This window comes from Sparus aurata, chromosome 10 (assembly GCF_900880675.1).
Source record: "Sparus aurata chromosome 10, fSpaAur1.1, whole genome shotgun sequence".
Lineage (NCBI taxonomy): Eukaryota > Metazoa > Chordata > Actinopteri > Spariformes > Sparidae > Sparus > Sparus aurata.
The window spans coordinates 19,059,281-19,077,423 of NC_044196.1; the positions used below are offsets into that span (position 1 = coordinate 19,059,281).

Below are 18,143 nucleotides of genomic sequence, written 5' to 3' on the forward strand. Positions count from 1 at the left end.
GACGGATAAATCCTCAACTGAAACCAACCCTTGAATTTCCTGAGTACTACAGGAGAAGAAAGGCCTTGCTCAAAAGATTTCGTATTAAATAACTGACACAGAATCCCAGCGGACTGTAGCGAGATCCTCAGCATTCATCGATTTAGCAATCTGGATCTTAGGAAGCGCAACCAGCAGAGTGTCAGGGAGCTGGCTGTGGTGAACAGGTGAACGGACATAATCCTCAACCGAAACCAACCCTTGATTTCCTGATCTACAAGGGAAAGTCCGGGCTCAAAGAGTTTCGAATTAAGATAACTGACAAGAAATCCGCATGAAACTGTAGCATGAACCTCATTCAGAGGGCACTTTGTCCAAGAGATTTGCCAAGTTAGAAGTGAGTGATCCATCTCCTACAAGGTACAAAGAAAACCGTTCAAAAAAAAAAGCATTTGGAACTCACAAAGGAAGGAGTGCAGAGTCCCAAAGAAGCAAAACTCTGACACAGGGGATCAAGCAGATCCGTCAAGTCCATTGTTTCGTCTTTCCTATGGAGGAAATGCAAAGAGAAGGTGGACAAAAAGAAAACAACTACAGGGAGTTTCTCTTTTAAAATGCAGAAAAATGTGGATTCTGATGAATGCACACTTTGTCCAGGACAAGACAAATGCTTATTTTGACTACAGGTCATCGTGGTGATCATGAGATTGTGATTTTAATTGTACTACTAATTGATAAGACAGTGTGGCTAATACTGCAATACTGTGTAGCTTCCCTTTGATCACCTCTGCTGGTTTTTGCTGCTGTAAAATGCATCACTTCCTGTGTTCGACGGGATCAGTTCTGTGTATAGAGCGGCAAATGATGCAGGATTAATGAGAGAGAAGGCTGTTTGAAATTAAAGCACTGATTTCTTGCATCAGTCTGTAATATACTAACCCCAACCCCAATATAATGGCAAGATCGCATTATTTTGCTCATTCTCATTGTCTTCGTATATAAAGTTTACAGTAATGAAGAGATGTACTGATGTATTGCATTGTTTGCCAAAATCTTGTTAGATTGAGAGAAATATTAATAGATGACACTGAAGGGACTGGTAATGTGATTTCAAACAAGAGATTGTATGAGGAAATATATTCGTATAGATATTTTATTTTTACTTTTGTTGTAATGTTATGTTGTAAAACTGCTTCACTGGGATTTCTGCAGCACTGACTGACCACTGTAATAGACGATTTTATGTTAATCACTTTGAACCAAACTATTGTTTTGACATGTACCTTTGTGTCATTAATTTGATTCTGATGGTGATGAAACAATCTAAAGAAAAGAAGAGAATCAACCTGCAGTTGCTAATTAGCTAGTTAGCTTGGTTAGCTGTGCATCTAGCGGTCCAGACACAGACTGTGACGTGTCATATCTTTTATTTTTTTTTATGTTTGTCACAGAAGTATTTCTGTCATGTCACAACAATGTGAATAAATCCAATAAGTCTGTCTGATTAAAGGAAATTAATGCAAATGTTAATCATTCACGTATTATGCATAAAAGTAATGCATTTTAAGTTGGTTGTTCTGTCTCTTTCTCCCACTTACTCTACTTCATTTATAAAAGCGGCAAATTGTGTCGTTTATATGGGGCGCCGATTGTAAAGTTGAGCATGCTAAAATAAACAGCAACTTTTCGCCACATTTAGCAACAAACCCCATTAAAAAAACAGATGTTTTTTTTTATGTTACTTTTGACAAGATTTACAGCAATCTTTGTGAACTTTGTGATATTTACTAATCATGTAAAAATTTAATGTCAATGTTAAATCTAAATAAAAAATCTAAATCGAAATGTTAAATCGAAATGTTAAATCGAAATCTAAATGTGAAATTTAAATCTAAATGTTAAATATAAATATAAATATAAATGTTAAATTTTAAATTTAAATATAAATGTGAAATGTTACATATAAATATAAATGTTACATCTAAATATAAATGTAAATAGTTACATTGGACTATATATTAATGTGTCATTTTATTGATAATTGAATTTTACATGCCCATCTCTTTCATAGTCGCACAAAAAACTGTTTCATTTTGTGATCATAGTTTTGTGATCACAGTCATCCTCCCTCTCATTTTTATTTTCACGCGATCAGTCTGATGTTTTTTTTACCTTTGTTATGGTTAAACTTCACGTATGATCTGAGGACATTTTGAACCAGAAAATGTTCGAGATATAAAAACATCTGGCTCTAACTCGGACACCTTTGGGTCAGAGAGAGAATATCTGAGAGGAGGAAGCCCACACCCTGCAGTAAACAAAGCAGCCGTGGAAACAAATCTCATTGTGTGTATTGTGTAACTGTAAAATAGCACTGAGCTTTAATATTAATCGGGCTGTGATGGTTTGACAGATAAACTAATAATGAAAATTTAAATGTGTTTGTCGATAGATATGCTCTTTGTGTATTCCGTTTTCTATATTTTAGCATATATATGTTGTATTTAACAACTACAAAAAATCTTTTCTTGTGCTGAATCAATGTGAGAATTTGATAGTCATAGTCAATAATTTCTAAATAGTATTATAGTATAAGTTATTTTTAGGAACTAACAAGTAGGCTACCTCAATCTTATCCCTTAATCCCCTTGTTATAAAGTACAATACTCAAGAAAATGTACTTATTCCAACACAGGTAATGAGTACTTAAGTGTCTTGATGTTGTGTTTTATTTGAACAGAACACACAACACTGTTTACCTTGAAAACAGACATGAGCACCAAACATGAGCGAAGGTTGTTGCATGCCGCCACTGAAACTGCATCCTCACTTCCGTAGCTAGTCAATTTTCCAACATGGCCGCCATCAGGACCGGGGTGACTCTGAGCTGCCTAGCAAGATGTCTCCTCAAGCAGACTGGAAAACCGATCCGAGGCAGCCTTCCCCTTTCAGACATTTAGACAGGTCTGGCCTGAGGAATAAGCGAGCTAAGCGGCTGATTGGGGGCTTCTCCAGCTGGCAATCCCAAAAATGCACCAGAATACAGGAAATTACATCTACCAAATTCAGAATTTTCTGGGGGAGGACCCCCAGAAACCCCTTTCTCATTTGCACCCACTTTTGTACAAATAAGATAGGGGGGGTCCTTATGCATCTTTACACAGGGGGACAGTCTTTCATAATCCGTCACTGTATTAATACAATGTATAACGTAACATTATAGTGTTTATACATAACTGCCATAAAAGTGGAGCTTTCGTCGTATTTGCTTAATTATGATTATACTAATTATGCTTTTAAACTTAAATACACTAAAAGACCCCAGGTTGCATTTTGGCAAGAGTTTCTTAAAGGTTTGCTTTTGGTAGCTTGTGATTTATTCAACAACTAAATCAGTCAAATACATACATACATACATACATACATAAATTCATAAATAAATAAATAAAAACACTTTCTAGTTAGTTGGCTAGTAAGCCATGTAAGCCGTCTGTCGTTCACCCCACTATTTCCGATAGACCCTGAACGCATCATTGCAGCAGGTGGAGCGACAAGTGAAAGAGAAAGTATAAAGAGGGTTTTATTTTACAGGAGGCAGATACGTTTCTCGTAAATCGAAAACAAGAAGAGAAGAACTTGATTCCCAACAATCTGCGGGGATGCCTGTAAAACATGAATCTCACAACTGAAAGGTAACAAGGCTCGTCACTTTTTGCATTTCGTCTCCAAAAACGTCTGCGATTCATTTATTGTCAACAATTGATCGTAAATTTTAATTCCTTTGCAGCTGACAAAGGTGTAGAAATAGGACTGATAAGAACGTCTACAAGGAAACAAAATGGATTACTACTTGGAAAAAGGCCGACAGACGTTCTCTAATATGTTCTCCTCTCCACCTCCAGGTGAGAAATGTGTTCTGTTCGGCTGGTGTTACACCAAATTCCGTGACCAATCACATTCGGATAGGATCCCATAACCCTAAAAATCCTATTCAGATCACAGAGTATGTTGGAACACCTATTTATACACATTTTTTTTTTTTTTTTTTTTTTAATAAAGATAGATGGAAATAATGTATTTAACTGTATGCTATTTTTTTGAAGGTAAGCAGTGCCATAGTTTAATTGCAGCACCTGATTAAGACTGCAGTCAGGCCTGGCTTCTGATTGGTTAAGAAGTATAACATGATTGTTAGTTAAAGGTGCACTGTGCAGTTTTTTCTGGAAGAAATTTTAATCAGTAGAGAAAAATCTTCACAGATTTTTTTAATGCCTAAACAAACTAAATAAACAAACTCTCTTTGGTTTCATGACTGAATAAACTGAATGAACAAACTGATCTTAAAGGACAACACGGTTTCATTTTGTTTTACTTATGTGTGGTGGACCCTGCCACCTTTCTAGCGTCAGACAGTGTCCTGGGACCTTATTTTCCTCTGAGAACATAGAGAAAATGAATATTCCCAAATTTGTTTATTTCTTCATTGATATTGTAAATATTAAAATCCAGAGTTTGAGTTTCTTCGCAAGAAACACGTAATGCCCCTTTAAGAGACTTGAAAGCATACTTGTCCTTGACGGTCCTTAATATGCTAAGTATACTGATCTTACTGTGCTTATTGTACTTTTGTAATTTGATGAAGTATTGTGTCATCATTTTATCCTGTATTTAAAGAAGACAGTTTTCAGTAAGAAAAGAACAATACTATACTGAACTAAACTATATGCCTAGAGTCCACAGCGTAAGTGGGCATTTTAAGAAAAAGACGGCATCATACTAACGTACAGTATTAACAACCTCCCCCAACAGTTCGGTATCATGGCCTGCTCAACCAAGGAGCGACCTGTTACCTGAACAGCGTGCTGCAGGTGCTGTTCATGACCGAAGACTTCAAAGAAGCTGTGGAAAGGTTTCTCTTAAAACCTGTCATAATAACGCATTTCAGTTTTACCGCGAGCCTTTGAATCGCTCATGACCACCGTGTCTTTATTCAGGCACTGCTGTGAATATCCTGCCACTGAATACATTGATCGTCATCTCAAAGACTTGTTTGATGATTTAAAAGGAAACACAGCAGACACCTATAACATCACAAAGAAGCTGGGCATCCACAGAGGTACAGTATGTGTCAACACACAGAACAACACAGCCTTTGAATAGACGAGCTGTGGACCAAACCTGCTTTAAATCAGCTTACATTAAGGTGACTTGGACTAATATCTTAAAATGACATCAGGATCTTTATCCTGTGCATTCACCCTACAAATAGAGATGAGTCAAAGAAGCGATTTTACTTGCTTTGTTGACGAAACACACATTTATTTCCACTGCCCCCCTCCTCAGTGTATGAACAGCAAGATGCTGCTGAGTACTATGAGAAGATTCTAAGTCTGACGAGTCCTGATGCGTCACAGGTAGAGACAAAATTAGTATCAAAGAAAATCTGTAAATTAAATGAAAAACTATTGTCAACGAGTGTCTGTATTTTTGTGCGCTTTCAGATCTTCCACGGATGGTTGACCGACAGGACCACATGTTCTGCATGTGACACAGAGACGGACACTGATGGGGCCTTTTGGCATCTTCCTCTTGCGTTGGTGGATTCATACAGTGAACACTACAGCGTGGTAAGGATCTGACAACCTGCAGACTCTGTGGCATTTGTTCTCTTCCGAGGAGACATCTTGTAGACTAAATATGCCATTTTGCACACCAGCATTTTGGGATTAAAAGATAACATTAGGGTGATGGTATTAAGAACAAGGTCTGAAGTGATCAAGAAATATACCCTGAAAGTTGTTGTTAAAGGGGCAAATCTAAAGTTTGGATTTAAATAACTGAATAGATGCTTTGTAATAGGATTCAACAATATGGCAGGAACATCACTATTATTTTGACAGATATAGTTTGTAAATTGATTCACGAGTAGTGGGAATTATCATAATTGCATCACAAACTTCATTTTTTACTGTCAAAACATTTTAAACTATGTCTACGTCTGTACCTAGCTGGTGTCTTCTCTCACATTTACAGCGATAAAGCTGATTTACTCTGATGCTTCTTCTTATTCTTGTATTCACATAGTTAAATGCACTTACTGTAATACCCTATGGAGAAGTGCCAGCAAAATAATATAATAACTGCAGTCTGGCCCTTTCCAATCAAAGCATTTCTTATCCGATATTTTTATGACTATTTATTTTTTATTAATCCTATATATTGCTTAATTGTTGGTTGACTGCCTTTGTTTGTTTTCTAGGTGGATGGCATTAAGGAGCATTTTAGAGCCTCAGAGTTCAGCGGGGAGAACCAGATGTACTGTGAGAAGTGCGACGCCAAATGTGATGCTACGATTGTGAGTAAAGAGAAAACCTGAACTGATCTGTCTAAATTAACTCTGATATTGAATTACAGCCGTAATTGTGTCATAAGTGCATGATAACTACATGAAAGTACATGTTAAAAATCTGTGCTTTTCACGCAGCAATGTGTGATGAAGCATCACCCGGAGGTTTTGATGCTGCTGTTGAAGAGGTTTGACTTTGACTACCGCTACATGACATATGTCAAGATCAACCAGACTGTGGATGTTCCCCGCATCCTACAGATACCAGAGGTACATAGAATATACACCTTCTTATCAAAAGACATTTCTTTTTTTTTCTTTTTTTTTTATTCCTGGTCCTAATTTTTCCCGCTGTGATCAGAATCAGACATATGAACTGTACGCATTTGTGGACCACAGCGGAGATCTTAGAAGTGGACACTACACTTCAACTATCTGGGATGAAGAGAACTGGTTTACATTCAACGACAGCAGGGTCACGTTGGTAAGACTCAACACTTGAATTACAATGTTGTTGAAAGTGACAGCACCTCTTATTACACTGGGAAAAACTGATTTTATCATATTATTTTTCTTTTTTCCCTTTATCAACAGGCCGATTACCAGCAATTCCAGGAGGATGACTTTGAGAAGTAAGTGTTAATCCTTTCTTTAACCCCACTATACATTTGTGATTATTTCTTAGTTTACGCAAGTGTCCCGATGAGCACATCCACATATGGATGTACACCCCTTCACTTCATTATGCAGCATGATCATTTTGAAGGACTGCATTACACCCCAGCTTCAGATTGTTCCTCTTAGAAGAAGTCATGCTTTGTCCATCTCTTTTTAGGTGATTTATTTTTTTTTTTTTACAAACACAGGGCCAAGATACACACACATACCCAGAAAACAAAAAAAAACCTGAAGGACAGTGGTTGCAGGTTGGGAAACGTACAAAGCAAGCAAACTGGTCACTTGGTGTCTAAAAGGTGGCTAATTCCACTAATTCTATCAAAACGACAGACAAAAAACATCGGACCTAAAAACCAAAGGTCATTCCCACTGATCAGGGGAGAAACTAAATGTTCAGAAAACTGTCCAAAAGAAAGAAATCTCAAACACTCAACCCACAATTTCCCCCCAGACAGAAAACACAGAAAGCCAACTGATGGCGTTGACTCCCTGATAACACACAACCAACTGAACGGGGGACCCTTGGAGTCTCCCAGCTGACTGATTGCAGCCAGCTGAGGGAGAACATCACATGTGCACCCAATAGCGTCTGATTACCTGTGACCTGGATCTTGAGAGATCCCTGTTCACACGAGGACCTGATTCCGATTCTGATCCTGATTCTGACCTTGGGGAATCTCTGATCGCTCCACAACACGCGAGGGGGCTGCCTTGTAATCAGGCCGACCCAAACCCATACCACAAGAAGCAATAAAATGAATACATACACAGTATATGCATCTATCCAAATATGTACGTCTTCATTCATACCATTTCTACTGTAAACTCTATGTCCTTCTTGCTTTTCTCTCCCCAGATCCAGCAGTGCTTATCTCCTTTTCTACAGGAAACAGAACGGTAAGAGGGCAGACATTCGCATTATTCTCACTGATTTGATGTGTTGAGTTAATTACGGCCTCAATTTGGTTGTTACTGTGCATGGAGTCGCTGATTTTTATACCTCCTGCTGCAGCTACTCAAACCCCCAGCCCAGTGTCAGCTCCTGGAGGCCACCTGCCTGCTACCGGTGACGTCTATGACCAGTGTCAATATGGTGGGAAGAAGAGAGGGAGAGAGGAGGGTGAGGCCATCGACAGAGATGAAGAAACAGAGAGAGTAAGGTCTAGAGGAATTCAGCTACAGCCTAATCCTCGCTATCATGAAAATGATCAAGACACCAGAGATGAGGTTGAAACAGGTGTTAAGGAGGGAAAGGGGGGATATCCAGAGACTGAAAACCAGGCAGAAGAGATGGAACCCTTATGTAGAGTAACTCAACGTGAGGAGAGTGTCAACGATCAGGGCAGTGGAAAAGAGGGCGCACCAGATGTTAGCAATGATTTGAAACCAGAAATCAGTGACATGCTTAGAAAAGAAGTTGAGAGGAGTGTTGAAGAGACGGGAGTAATGGATGTAAAGACAGGAGAGGATGAACAGCCAGAGAAGGAGGGGAAATCCTCGACGAACTATCCCGAAGACAATGCAGGAGAGAACAGAGATGAAAATCTGAGGGGTACGCAGGAAGTTGGACAAGATAAAAACAAACCTGTCAGTGAGAACGAACAGAGAGATGAGAGAGGACTGAGAATAGATGACAAGGAAGGAAAAACTGAAGCTGGTGAAAGAGCATCAGAGATAGGAAGGCTAAATCATGACTTATTTTCAAGTGAGATTCAAGAGTATGGAAGAGACGACAGCAGGAAACAGAACATGCCGAAGGATGACCATCAGCAGGGAAAAGAGTGTATGGATGTGCAGCAAGGCAAGGAACAAAAGAGAGGAGATGGTAAACATGCAAAGAGCAAAGACACATCAGTGACAGAACGTTATTCTAGTGAAGGTGTCCAGGCTCAGGACAGTGACAGTGGAAGACGAGATGATGGTAGCGTGCATCCTGAGCAGAAAATCAGTATTACGCCTACAATACAGGAAGATGTTGAGTTAGACAAGAAAGGAAAAACTGTACATGGCAGAGGGATGGGATCAAGGCCAACAAATCTCTTGACCAAAGATGACCTCCTCCACTCTCCTGAGATTCAGTACGATAGAAGAGTTGACGACAATAAACAGAAAGTGCCGAAAGATGATCAGAGGTGTAAAGAGGGAGGCAGTAGCAGGCATGAGGGACGTGAGCAAGAGAGAAGGGTGAGGAGGGATGTTGAGGGAGTCACGGAGAAAAAGAGGGGAGACAGTGGACAGCCACACTTTGGTCAGGATGTAGAGGATCAGAGCTTTGTAGGATTACATGATAGACAAAGGATGTCAGAGCAGAAAATCAGTGGTACATGTGCAAACCGTAAAGATGGCAGTGTGGAGACACAAAGCAAACATATTAAAAACAGATCAGACTCCTCCCTTAGACGAGCAGGATCTGCAGGAAGCAGAAAACCAACAGAGTGTCAGGAAGCTGGTTGTGGTGAACAGGTGAGACGGAGTAATTCTCAAGAAAGGCCTGGCTCGAAAAATATCGAAGTTAAGATGATTGACAAAAAAATCTGCAGTGAAACTGTACCAAGTTCCTCAGTATTCAGCAATTTAAGACGAGCTGGATCTGCAGGAAGCAGAACACCAACAGCGAATCAGGGAGCTGGCCGTGGTGACCAGGTGAGACAGATCAATCCTCTACCAAAAGCAACACGTGAATTTCCTGAATCTACAAGGGAAGAAAGGCCCGGCTCAAAAAATATTGAAATTAAGATAACTGACACAGAAATTTGCAGTGAGACTGTAGCAGCCCCAGTACAGGGCAATTTGTCCAAGATATTTGCCAGGTTAAAACTGAAAGGTAATAAGCGAAAACTCTCTGACGCAGAGGATCAAGAAAAGAAAATAGGTTGTTTGTCTGGAAAAAAAAAAAAAAACAGGGTGTTTCCATTTTAAAAGGAAGGAATATGAGGATTCTGATTAAGACAAAATTCACACCTTATTTTGACTACAAGTCATCCTGGTGATCATGAGATTGGGATTTTAATTATACTATTTAGGATGGATCAGTTAGTGATAAGACAGTGTGGCTAATACTGCAATACTGTGTAGCTTCCCTTTGATCACCTCTGCTGGATTTTGCCACGGTAAAATGTCATCACTTCCTGTTTTCCATAGGATCAGTTCTGTGTGTAGAGCAGCAAATAATGCAGGATTAATGAGAGAGAAGGCTGTTTGAAATTAAAGCGCTGATTTCTAGCATCAGTCTGTAATAAACTATCCTGATATAATGGCAAGGCAGGAAAAGCAGTTCATTTCAGATCATGTCCACAGACTGAATGATCGTATTATTGTTGTATTGTTTTGTTCATATTTAGAGTTTACAGTAATGATGTGCTATTACATTGTTTGTCAAAGTTTCGTTAGATTGTTCAGAGAAATATTAATAGATGACACTGAAGGGGAACATGTAATGTGATTTCAGAGAAGAGATTGTGTGAGGAAATATATTTGTATGGATATTTTATTTTTACTTTTCCTGTAATGTTATGTTGTAATACTGCTTGATTAGGATTTCTGGACACTGACTGAAAACCTCTAAAGAAGATTTTATGTTAATCACTTTGAACCAAACTATTGTGTTGTCATGTACCTTTGTGTCATCCGTATGATTCTGATGGTGATGAAACAATCTGATTAAAAAAAGAGAATCAAACTGCGGACTGCAGTCACCCGTTTGCTAGTTAGCTCGGTTAGCCGTGCATCTAGCGGTCCAGACTCAGACTGGGACGGGTCATATCTTTTATTTTTTCACGTTTATCACCAATTTTTTTCTGTCATGTCACAACAATGTGAATAAATCCAATAAGTCTGTCTGATAAATGAATGCAAATGTTAATCATTCACGTATTATGCATAAAAGTGATGCATTTCAAATTGATTGTTGTGCCTCTCTCTCTCTCTTACTCTAGTTTATTTATAAAGACTAACTCAACATGATATGCAATAGAATTAGATAGAAGATTTACATGTAATTAAAACATATCAGTGGCCTTAACGGCAAATTGTTGTGTCGTTAAACAGTCAGAGAAGTCAAGTTTCCAGTCAAGTCAACTTTTTTTACATTGCCATAAATATTTACATGGAATAAAAATATCCTTTGACTTCAGGAGGGACAACAGGAGACGGATCACTTTCAGACTTGGGTACAGAAATGTTATCAGTTGAATTGGACTATATGTTAATGTGTCATTTTATGAATAATTGAATATTACTGTTATATTACAGTCACACAAAAAAAACTGTTCCATTTTGTGATTGAACTCTTTTATTGATAGTCATCCTCCCTCTCATTTTCATGTTCACCTGATCAGTCTGATGTTTTTTTTTACCCTTGTTCAACTGGTTAGACTTCACCTATGATCTGAGGACATGTTGTACCAGGAAATGTTTGAGATATAAAAACATCTGGCTGTAGCTCAGACACTCGTGGGTCAGAGAGAGAATATCTGAGAGTGCCTCCACCCTGCGGTAAACAAAGCAGCCGTGGAAACACATCTCATTGTGTGTGTTGTGTTACTGTCAAATAGCACTGAGCTTTAATTTTCTCTTTCAGTTTCTCACACATTTACAGGAATTCACATGACGTCGGAATCTCATTTAACCGGAGCCTATTTTAAGCGTGTTGATGCTATAAACTGATGGGGTTGTCAAGCCTTTGAAACATTGTTTTTGTAAGATAATCAGGCCATGATGGTTTGACAGATAAACAAATTATGAAAATTGAATGTGTTTCCGATAGATATTCTCTCTGTGTATTGTTAATTATTTATTGTGATAGCATACATATGTTGAATTTAGCAACAACAAACAACCTTTTCTTGAGCTGAATCAATGTGAGAATTTGATAGTCATAGTCAATAATTTCTATTAGTATAGGTTATTCATTCATAGGTACTAAAAAGTACCTCAAACGTGTACTTATTTCAACAGAGGTGATGAGTAACACACTACACTGTTTACCTTGAAAACAGACATGTGCACCAAACATGAGCGAAGGTTGTTGCACGCCGCCACTGAAACTGACTCCTCGCGCTTTCCGTAGTTATTACATTTTCCAACATGGCTGCCATCAGGAGCGGGGTGACTCCGAGCTGCCTAGCAAGATGTCTCCTGAAACAGACTGGAAAACCGAGCCGAGGCAGCCTTCCCCTTTCAGACATTTGGAACCACGTAGGTCTTCTCTACAGTTTCAGACCTCTTGCTTTACCTGTGCCTCTCTTAAAAGGACGCAAACAGCGACTTTCCCCGGCTAACTCGCTAGCCGGCTAGCATCCTCAATGCGCAGTTATGTGTGCATGCCTTCTGTGTGACTTTGACAGGAGCACCCTCTGTAGTGAAGACCGCTCTCTGATATATGATATAACTGTGATTTTAAACAAGAATGACGTGGACAGTTTATCTAGAGTCACTGAAATGTGTGCCTAAGACCACGAGGAGTTTATTGACATAATAGAAGTGTATTTAAATTCATTTATGGCTCCACAGACTGGCAGGGCTCACTTTAGCACCTGCTAGCTGTGTCAACAACTATCATATAATTCCTCCTAAAGTAAAAAAAGTGGTGGTGTTACTCTGTCATCGACCTAGCTATGGTTTCAGGGTTTAAAGCTAAACTAGCTCACATGTTTTGTACTATGATCCTTGATGCTGTGTGTTGTTGAAATCACCAAGCTAACTGCCCCGAGAGGTCACTTAAGATCTCACATTTGAGCAACAGCTTTTTAATGAATGCACCTCTTCAAGTTCGGTAAGTGTGATGACTTTGTCAGTAATCTAGGCAGGTGAGTCGTCTGTGAATTAGTCTGTTATCTGAGATTATAAACCACACAAAACAAATAATAATAGATGTGTTGTTAGACAGATTCAAGCTGCTGCTGCTGCAGTGGCTTTTGATTTTGCAGCAAATTTCCAGGATTTTCATTTGAATGAAACGTTGGAAAGTGCAATGAGACATACAGATTATAAAACATAGACTGTGTAATGTTCCAGCTGTTCATATTCCTAATTCTTCCCCCTGAAGTTGATGTAGTTGGCTGATCTGGAAAATCTGAAATCTGAATTTCCATCAGCGCCATTTACAAAGGAAAACGGGAAGAATTAACTCATTAGCCTTATTGAGCTGCTCCAGTCTGATAGGGGATACCTTAAAATACCATGCACTTTAGCTGAGCCGGTTCTCATTTTGACAAGGCGCACAAGTTTGGGGTTACAACTATTGATAGTGAAACATCACTGCAGTTTTAACTTAACTTCATATTAAAAGAAGAAAATCAAAGATTCCTTATATTTGATAAAGCTTTAACCACAAGCCATAGCCTTTATGCTTAACAAATTACTTTCCTGTCAAATAAGTGCTTATCATACTTAATATTTCACAATGAGCAGCAAATTTAAACCCCTGAAAGTTCCAGTTTAGCTGAAACCTTCCTGAACCGCAGCTAAGCGAAGCTATGTGACGCCTCATCAGCCCTAACACTTGTCATCAGGTTGTTGGTTATTGTGTAAAGTCTGCATCTGGCTGACACCCTTTGCCTCTCGTCCACAAACAGCGGATGCTCCAGAAGTCCGGTCTGCACACAGTTTATGAGTGTCGGAGTCCTGCCGCGAGGACTCTGCTGGGCCGCAGACATCACGGGAAGTTCCTCTGGGTGAACGCCGTCGCAGTCAGACACAACAGCTCACAGGTGAGTCCATGTACATGTGATTAGTTTAATGGCAAAGCTGCTGTTGACCTCATTAGGAAAGAGTGAGTATCCTGTTGGAACTCATCCACGATTCGTTTTAGCCGCATGATGAAAGATATATTAATAAGAGATATTTATTTTAATAGCTTGACTTGTTGATTTCTTAAATGACCAGAATTTAAAGAATGGACCTGTTTTACTGCTGTGTTTTGTACAATAATCTGTGATGTAAACAAAAATTCTGTGTTATTATAATGTAATTGTGGGGAGAGAAAAAAAGGCGCTTTTGGGTTATGAATCGTCTTGTTTGATCGCCCTTTTAATTACACTCGTATCAATTATGTAGGCTAGGAAAGATTTGTTTTAGTTGTACGTGTATAAGGGAAGTAAGTTGAATCATGTTCTCGACAAATGTGAGATTTTACAATGCACCCAATCGTTGCTAAGATATCAAAGGGGAATTGAATGACTGTTTGATTGAACTGTTACACCAGTACCATGTTGATATTGATTAAAGTGTTTACTCTCAGATCCCGTTTGAGGATGGGAGCACGGCGGCTCCAGTGGTCGACGCTTCTGATGGCTTCCCAGTCCTCCAGTCCTCTCCCGTGTCTCTGCCTGTGGACTCTACCCCGATCATCGCACAACCAATCGCTGAACAGGTCTCTGAGACTACATATGAAGTTAAATCATCTGTCTTGAGGTTTCTAGCTCCCTTCTTACTTGAGTGACATGATTTCATTTTTTGTTGATATTTTCAGATCCCAGTTTCCACAGCAGCTCCACCCGTCTTGGATGTCTCCCCCGTTTTAACGCAGCCAGTCATTGAGCAGGTGGCTGACGCTGCACCGACTGCAGTGGAAGTCCTGCAGGCTGCTGCGACCACGGAGCAAAGTTTAACAGAGCTGGGATTGGCCGGTTACACACCAGTGGGACTGATCCAGCACTTGTTAGAGTTCATGCACGTTGATCTTGGTTTGCCCTGGTGGGGGGCCATTGTTATAGGTAAGCAAAGTCAAAAAATTGTTTTCCACTTTGTTCCCACAGTTGAATGTTTGAGCTTCACTGCGTAGAATGATGTATGTGGAGTTTTACACTACAAGGCTGTTTTCATATAATTGCTCAAAGGGTACATTTCTCTGTGCTCAATGAAGTTATAATTATAAAGATTCTCAGTTGCGACAGCGATGTAGCTTGATCTGTTCCTCAGACCGTGTTGTTTTGGGTCCTTGAATTCAAGAGAACTGGGCCCGGAAAAATCCTTGCATTCCTTGAATATTATGTTTAAGGTGTGTGAACCCTGCTGTGTTCTTTCTAATCCTCCTTCCTACTCTTTCCTGTTTCTGTTCATCTCTCGCCCTCGCGTAGGAACGGTGGTGGCGCGTATGGCCGTGTTTCCAGTCATAGTGAAGGGCCAGAGGGAGGCAGCCAAGCTGAACAACGTTCTGCCCGAGATGTCTAAACTCACCAACAGGATGAATGAGGCCAAACAGAGTGGAAACAAATTTGATTGTAAAAATTCACTTTTCTTCTCTTATTGCATTTCTTGTCTTTTTTGTCACAATTTAAGATCATGTTAATTATGTTATAAGCCTCGTCAACTTCTCATGAGCTGTTATTTGCCTGTTACAGTCGCCAAAGCCTACTCCGACCTGAACTTGTTCCAGAAGAAGCATGATGTAAATCCTCTGCGTGGCTTCCTAGTTCCTGTGGTGCAGGTCAGTTTATGTCTTTATAGTCATTATGTATGCCGTTATATCTCACTGTAAGGCCTGTACATTAACACTGGCTTTAATTGAATCATCAACCTCAACTATTAAATAGGATAAAATGACGATATCTAATTTATCGAAGCAGTTAATTTTCATGGCTGTCTTTCTGTACATTGTTTTCTCGTGGACGCAAATTTGAATCAAACTCAACTTTTCTCATGCACATGTAGGAAATCATTGAAAATGTTCAAAATGCAATTGTATATTATTTGTTGAATTGTGTTTTAACGTTTGGAATCTTATTATTCACAATTTCTGTATTGTGTTCTGTTCCCCCAGGCGCCAGTCTTCATCTCTTTCTTCATTGCTCTGAGGAAGATGGCCTACCTGCCGGTGCCCAGTTTTCAGACAGGAGGCCTGTTCTGGTTTCACGACTTGACAGCAGCAGATCCTTTTTATCTGCTGCCTATCGCCGTCACTGGAACCATGTTCTTCATCCTGGAGGTCAGCCACCTATTACCCAACCTGTCAGAATGTTATTGTTACTGAAGAATACCATCACCCGGGACTTTCACCGGGCTGATGGAGTTTAGTAATGAATGGTTGAATGTGTACTTTTCATTGTAATCACCACAAGTCTTCTCTTTTAGTTGGGTGCAGAGTCCGGTATCGACAACCCCAACCTGCGCGCCATGAAGACGGTGTTCAGGATCATGCCTTTCATCATCCTCCCCCTCACCATCAACTTCCCCACGGTCAGTCTGTCGACCACTTGCATCATTTTTTTTTTCTAGTGGGTTATCCTCAACTTAAACATCTTAAACACACTGCAGAATTTGCTCTTAAAGTGTCTAAAATCATTTTGTTCTCCATCAAACCTCAGGCAGTGTTCACCTACTGGCTGACCTCCAACTGCTTCTCCTTGGCTCAAGTCGCCCTGCTCAGACACCCTGTGATTAGAACTAAGCTGAATATCCCAGAGAGGATCAAACACCCGGCCTCCGTCATGCCCCAAAACGACGGCTTCATCGAAAGCATGAAGAAGGGTTCGTGTCTAGGACTTGAGGACATTTGATTGATTGATTGATTGATTGACTGATTGATTGATTGATTGATTTTAACTAGTACTGAAAACTCAATTTGCCATTTTTGTCTTGGTCCAACTCTCTTTTGACCACCCAGGCTGGAAAAACGCTCAGCTGGCCCAGCAGCTGCAAGAGAGAGAGAGGAGAATCAAAAATCATTTGGACCTGGCGTCTAAAGGTCAGTCTCGACACCACATCATCAGCTTTACATAGACAGACTTTTTGTTCCCTCCTTGGCTGTCTGCCACTGCGAAACAGCTGGCTGGAGTTGTTTGAAATGATGGACGTCAAGGTTGTTGTGGAATCTCGGCTCACTTGACCGTTCAGGAGAGATGAAGAAGACTCGGAGACACCGATGGCTTACGTTGAGATAGTTTATAAAGCATGATCTTGTAGGAGCAACGTAACATCACGTCTGTCCTCACAGAGTGTATACATAGATATATCGAAGGCCTCCTTACGAGGTTTACGCAAAACAGTTAACTTAGCCTTGGCTTAGTTTGTCAGACATCTGTTCTGTAGACATATCTACAGTAGCTTCGAGTGTCTAGGTTGCAGAGACTATGAGAAGATTGCTTGTAGAGCAAGCGTCACTATCCTTATCCAGACTTTAACGTCTGTACAAGACAAGTATGACTTCCTATTGTTTGGAGACATACTGACTTGGAAGAATTATATTTCTTCCCCAACAAAGGTGAACTTGAACAGGTGGAAAGATTTTTATTTTTGAAAAGCTTCATGAACCCTGTACTTTGAGTCTTGGTGTATACACGGAGAAGGTGCTCCCCCGCGTGGCCAGGGTTAGTTATTGCAAAAACAACACTTGAATAATAAAATGGTAATTGTTAACAACAAGGTATTTATGCAGATTGTTGCGTCGCCATTAATCAAGGCAAACAGATTTAGTCATGGCCAAAAAGCTCCCTCGCTCCAGCTCTTAATGATGTTTTTTTTTCTTTTATCATAGTAAAAAGTCCTATGGCAGACAGACATGTTAATTGTACTTTTTTATCTTTAGTTTTAATCTAAATATATACATAAGCGTGTTTAAAAAAGGAATGCGACTAATGATTACTTTTTGATCAGTCCCTTTTTTTCTCATTTAATCAATGTGTTTGATAGTTAAAATGTCAGTAATCATTACAGCGCTAGTTTCAAATATCAGGTGTGACTGGTGCTGCTGATGTAAACTCACAAGACTTTTTGTTTTCCATCATGTGTGTGCCATTTAGAGCTCTTGCGGGGTTACAAAAAATAAACCTTCACAGCATGAAGGCTAGATGGAGGCATTAGCGTGATTTCTCTGTGTTATTGGGCTTTGACACTCTTTGAATGGTGTAATTTTGGTTTTGTGCTAAATGTCCTGTCTTCATTCCTCTTTTCTTTTTTAGGTCCACTGAGGCAGACTTTTAGCCACAATCCGCTCCAGCAGACTCCACCCATCGCTACAGCATCATCCAAAAACAAAGCAGATGGTGGCAAGGCAAAGCCATGGAAGGACACTTTGGGATAAATCAGACTAGGATAACTTGAGAGTAAAATCATGTATGTACATATTTATGGATGGAAGAGAAGAAGAGAGGACAGGATGTATTATTAAAAAGAAAAATCTGCCTCAAAACAACTCTGGTGT

The 18,143-nt window shown here is 39.7% G+C and overlaps 2 protein-coding genes across 2 annotated transcripts; both read left to right on the top strand.

Annotated features, from left to right (window-relative positions):
* The first annotated feature begins 3,562 nt into the window (after nt 1-3,562).
* On the top strand, nt 3,563-10,903 carry LOC115589169 (transcriptional regulator ATRX-like). The gene is made up of 12 exons (XM_030429910.1): nt 3,563-3,671; nt 3,767-3,881; nt 4,789-4,888; nt 4,974-5,095; nt 5,323-5,393; nt 5,481-5,606; nt 6,239-6,334; nt 6,464-6,595; nt 6,687-6,809; nt 6,920-6,957; nt 7,860-7,900; nt 8,016-10,903. The coding sequence occupies exons 2-12, from the start codon at nt 3,818-3,820 to the stop codon at nt 9,920-9,922; spliced, it is 2,820 nt and encodes a 939-aa protein (XP_030285770.1). The 5' UTR covers nt 3,563-3,671; nt 3,767-3,817; the 3' UTR covers nt 9,923-10,903.
* Nucleotides 10,904-12,047: 1,144 nt separating this feature from the next.
* Nucleotides 12,048-18,134, top strand: oxa1l (OXA1L mitochondrial inner membrane protein). Its single transcript, XM_030431444.1, has 11 exons — nt 12,048-12,199; nt 13,579-13,713; nt 14,244-14,375; nt 14,475-14,718; nt 15,082-15,225; nt 15,346-15,431; nt 15,765-15,929; nt 16,076-16,180; nt 16,309-16,471; nt 16,608-16,688; nt 17,902-18,134. Exons 1-11 carry the CDS (start codon nt 12,089-12,091, stop codon nt 18,021-18,023), a joined length of 1,488 nt encoding a protein of 495 aa, XP_030287304.1. The 5' UTR covers nt 12,048-12,088; the 3' UTR covers nt 18,024-18,134.
* The last annotated feature ends 9 nt before the right edge of the window (nt 18,135-18,143 follow it).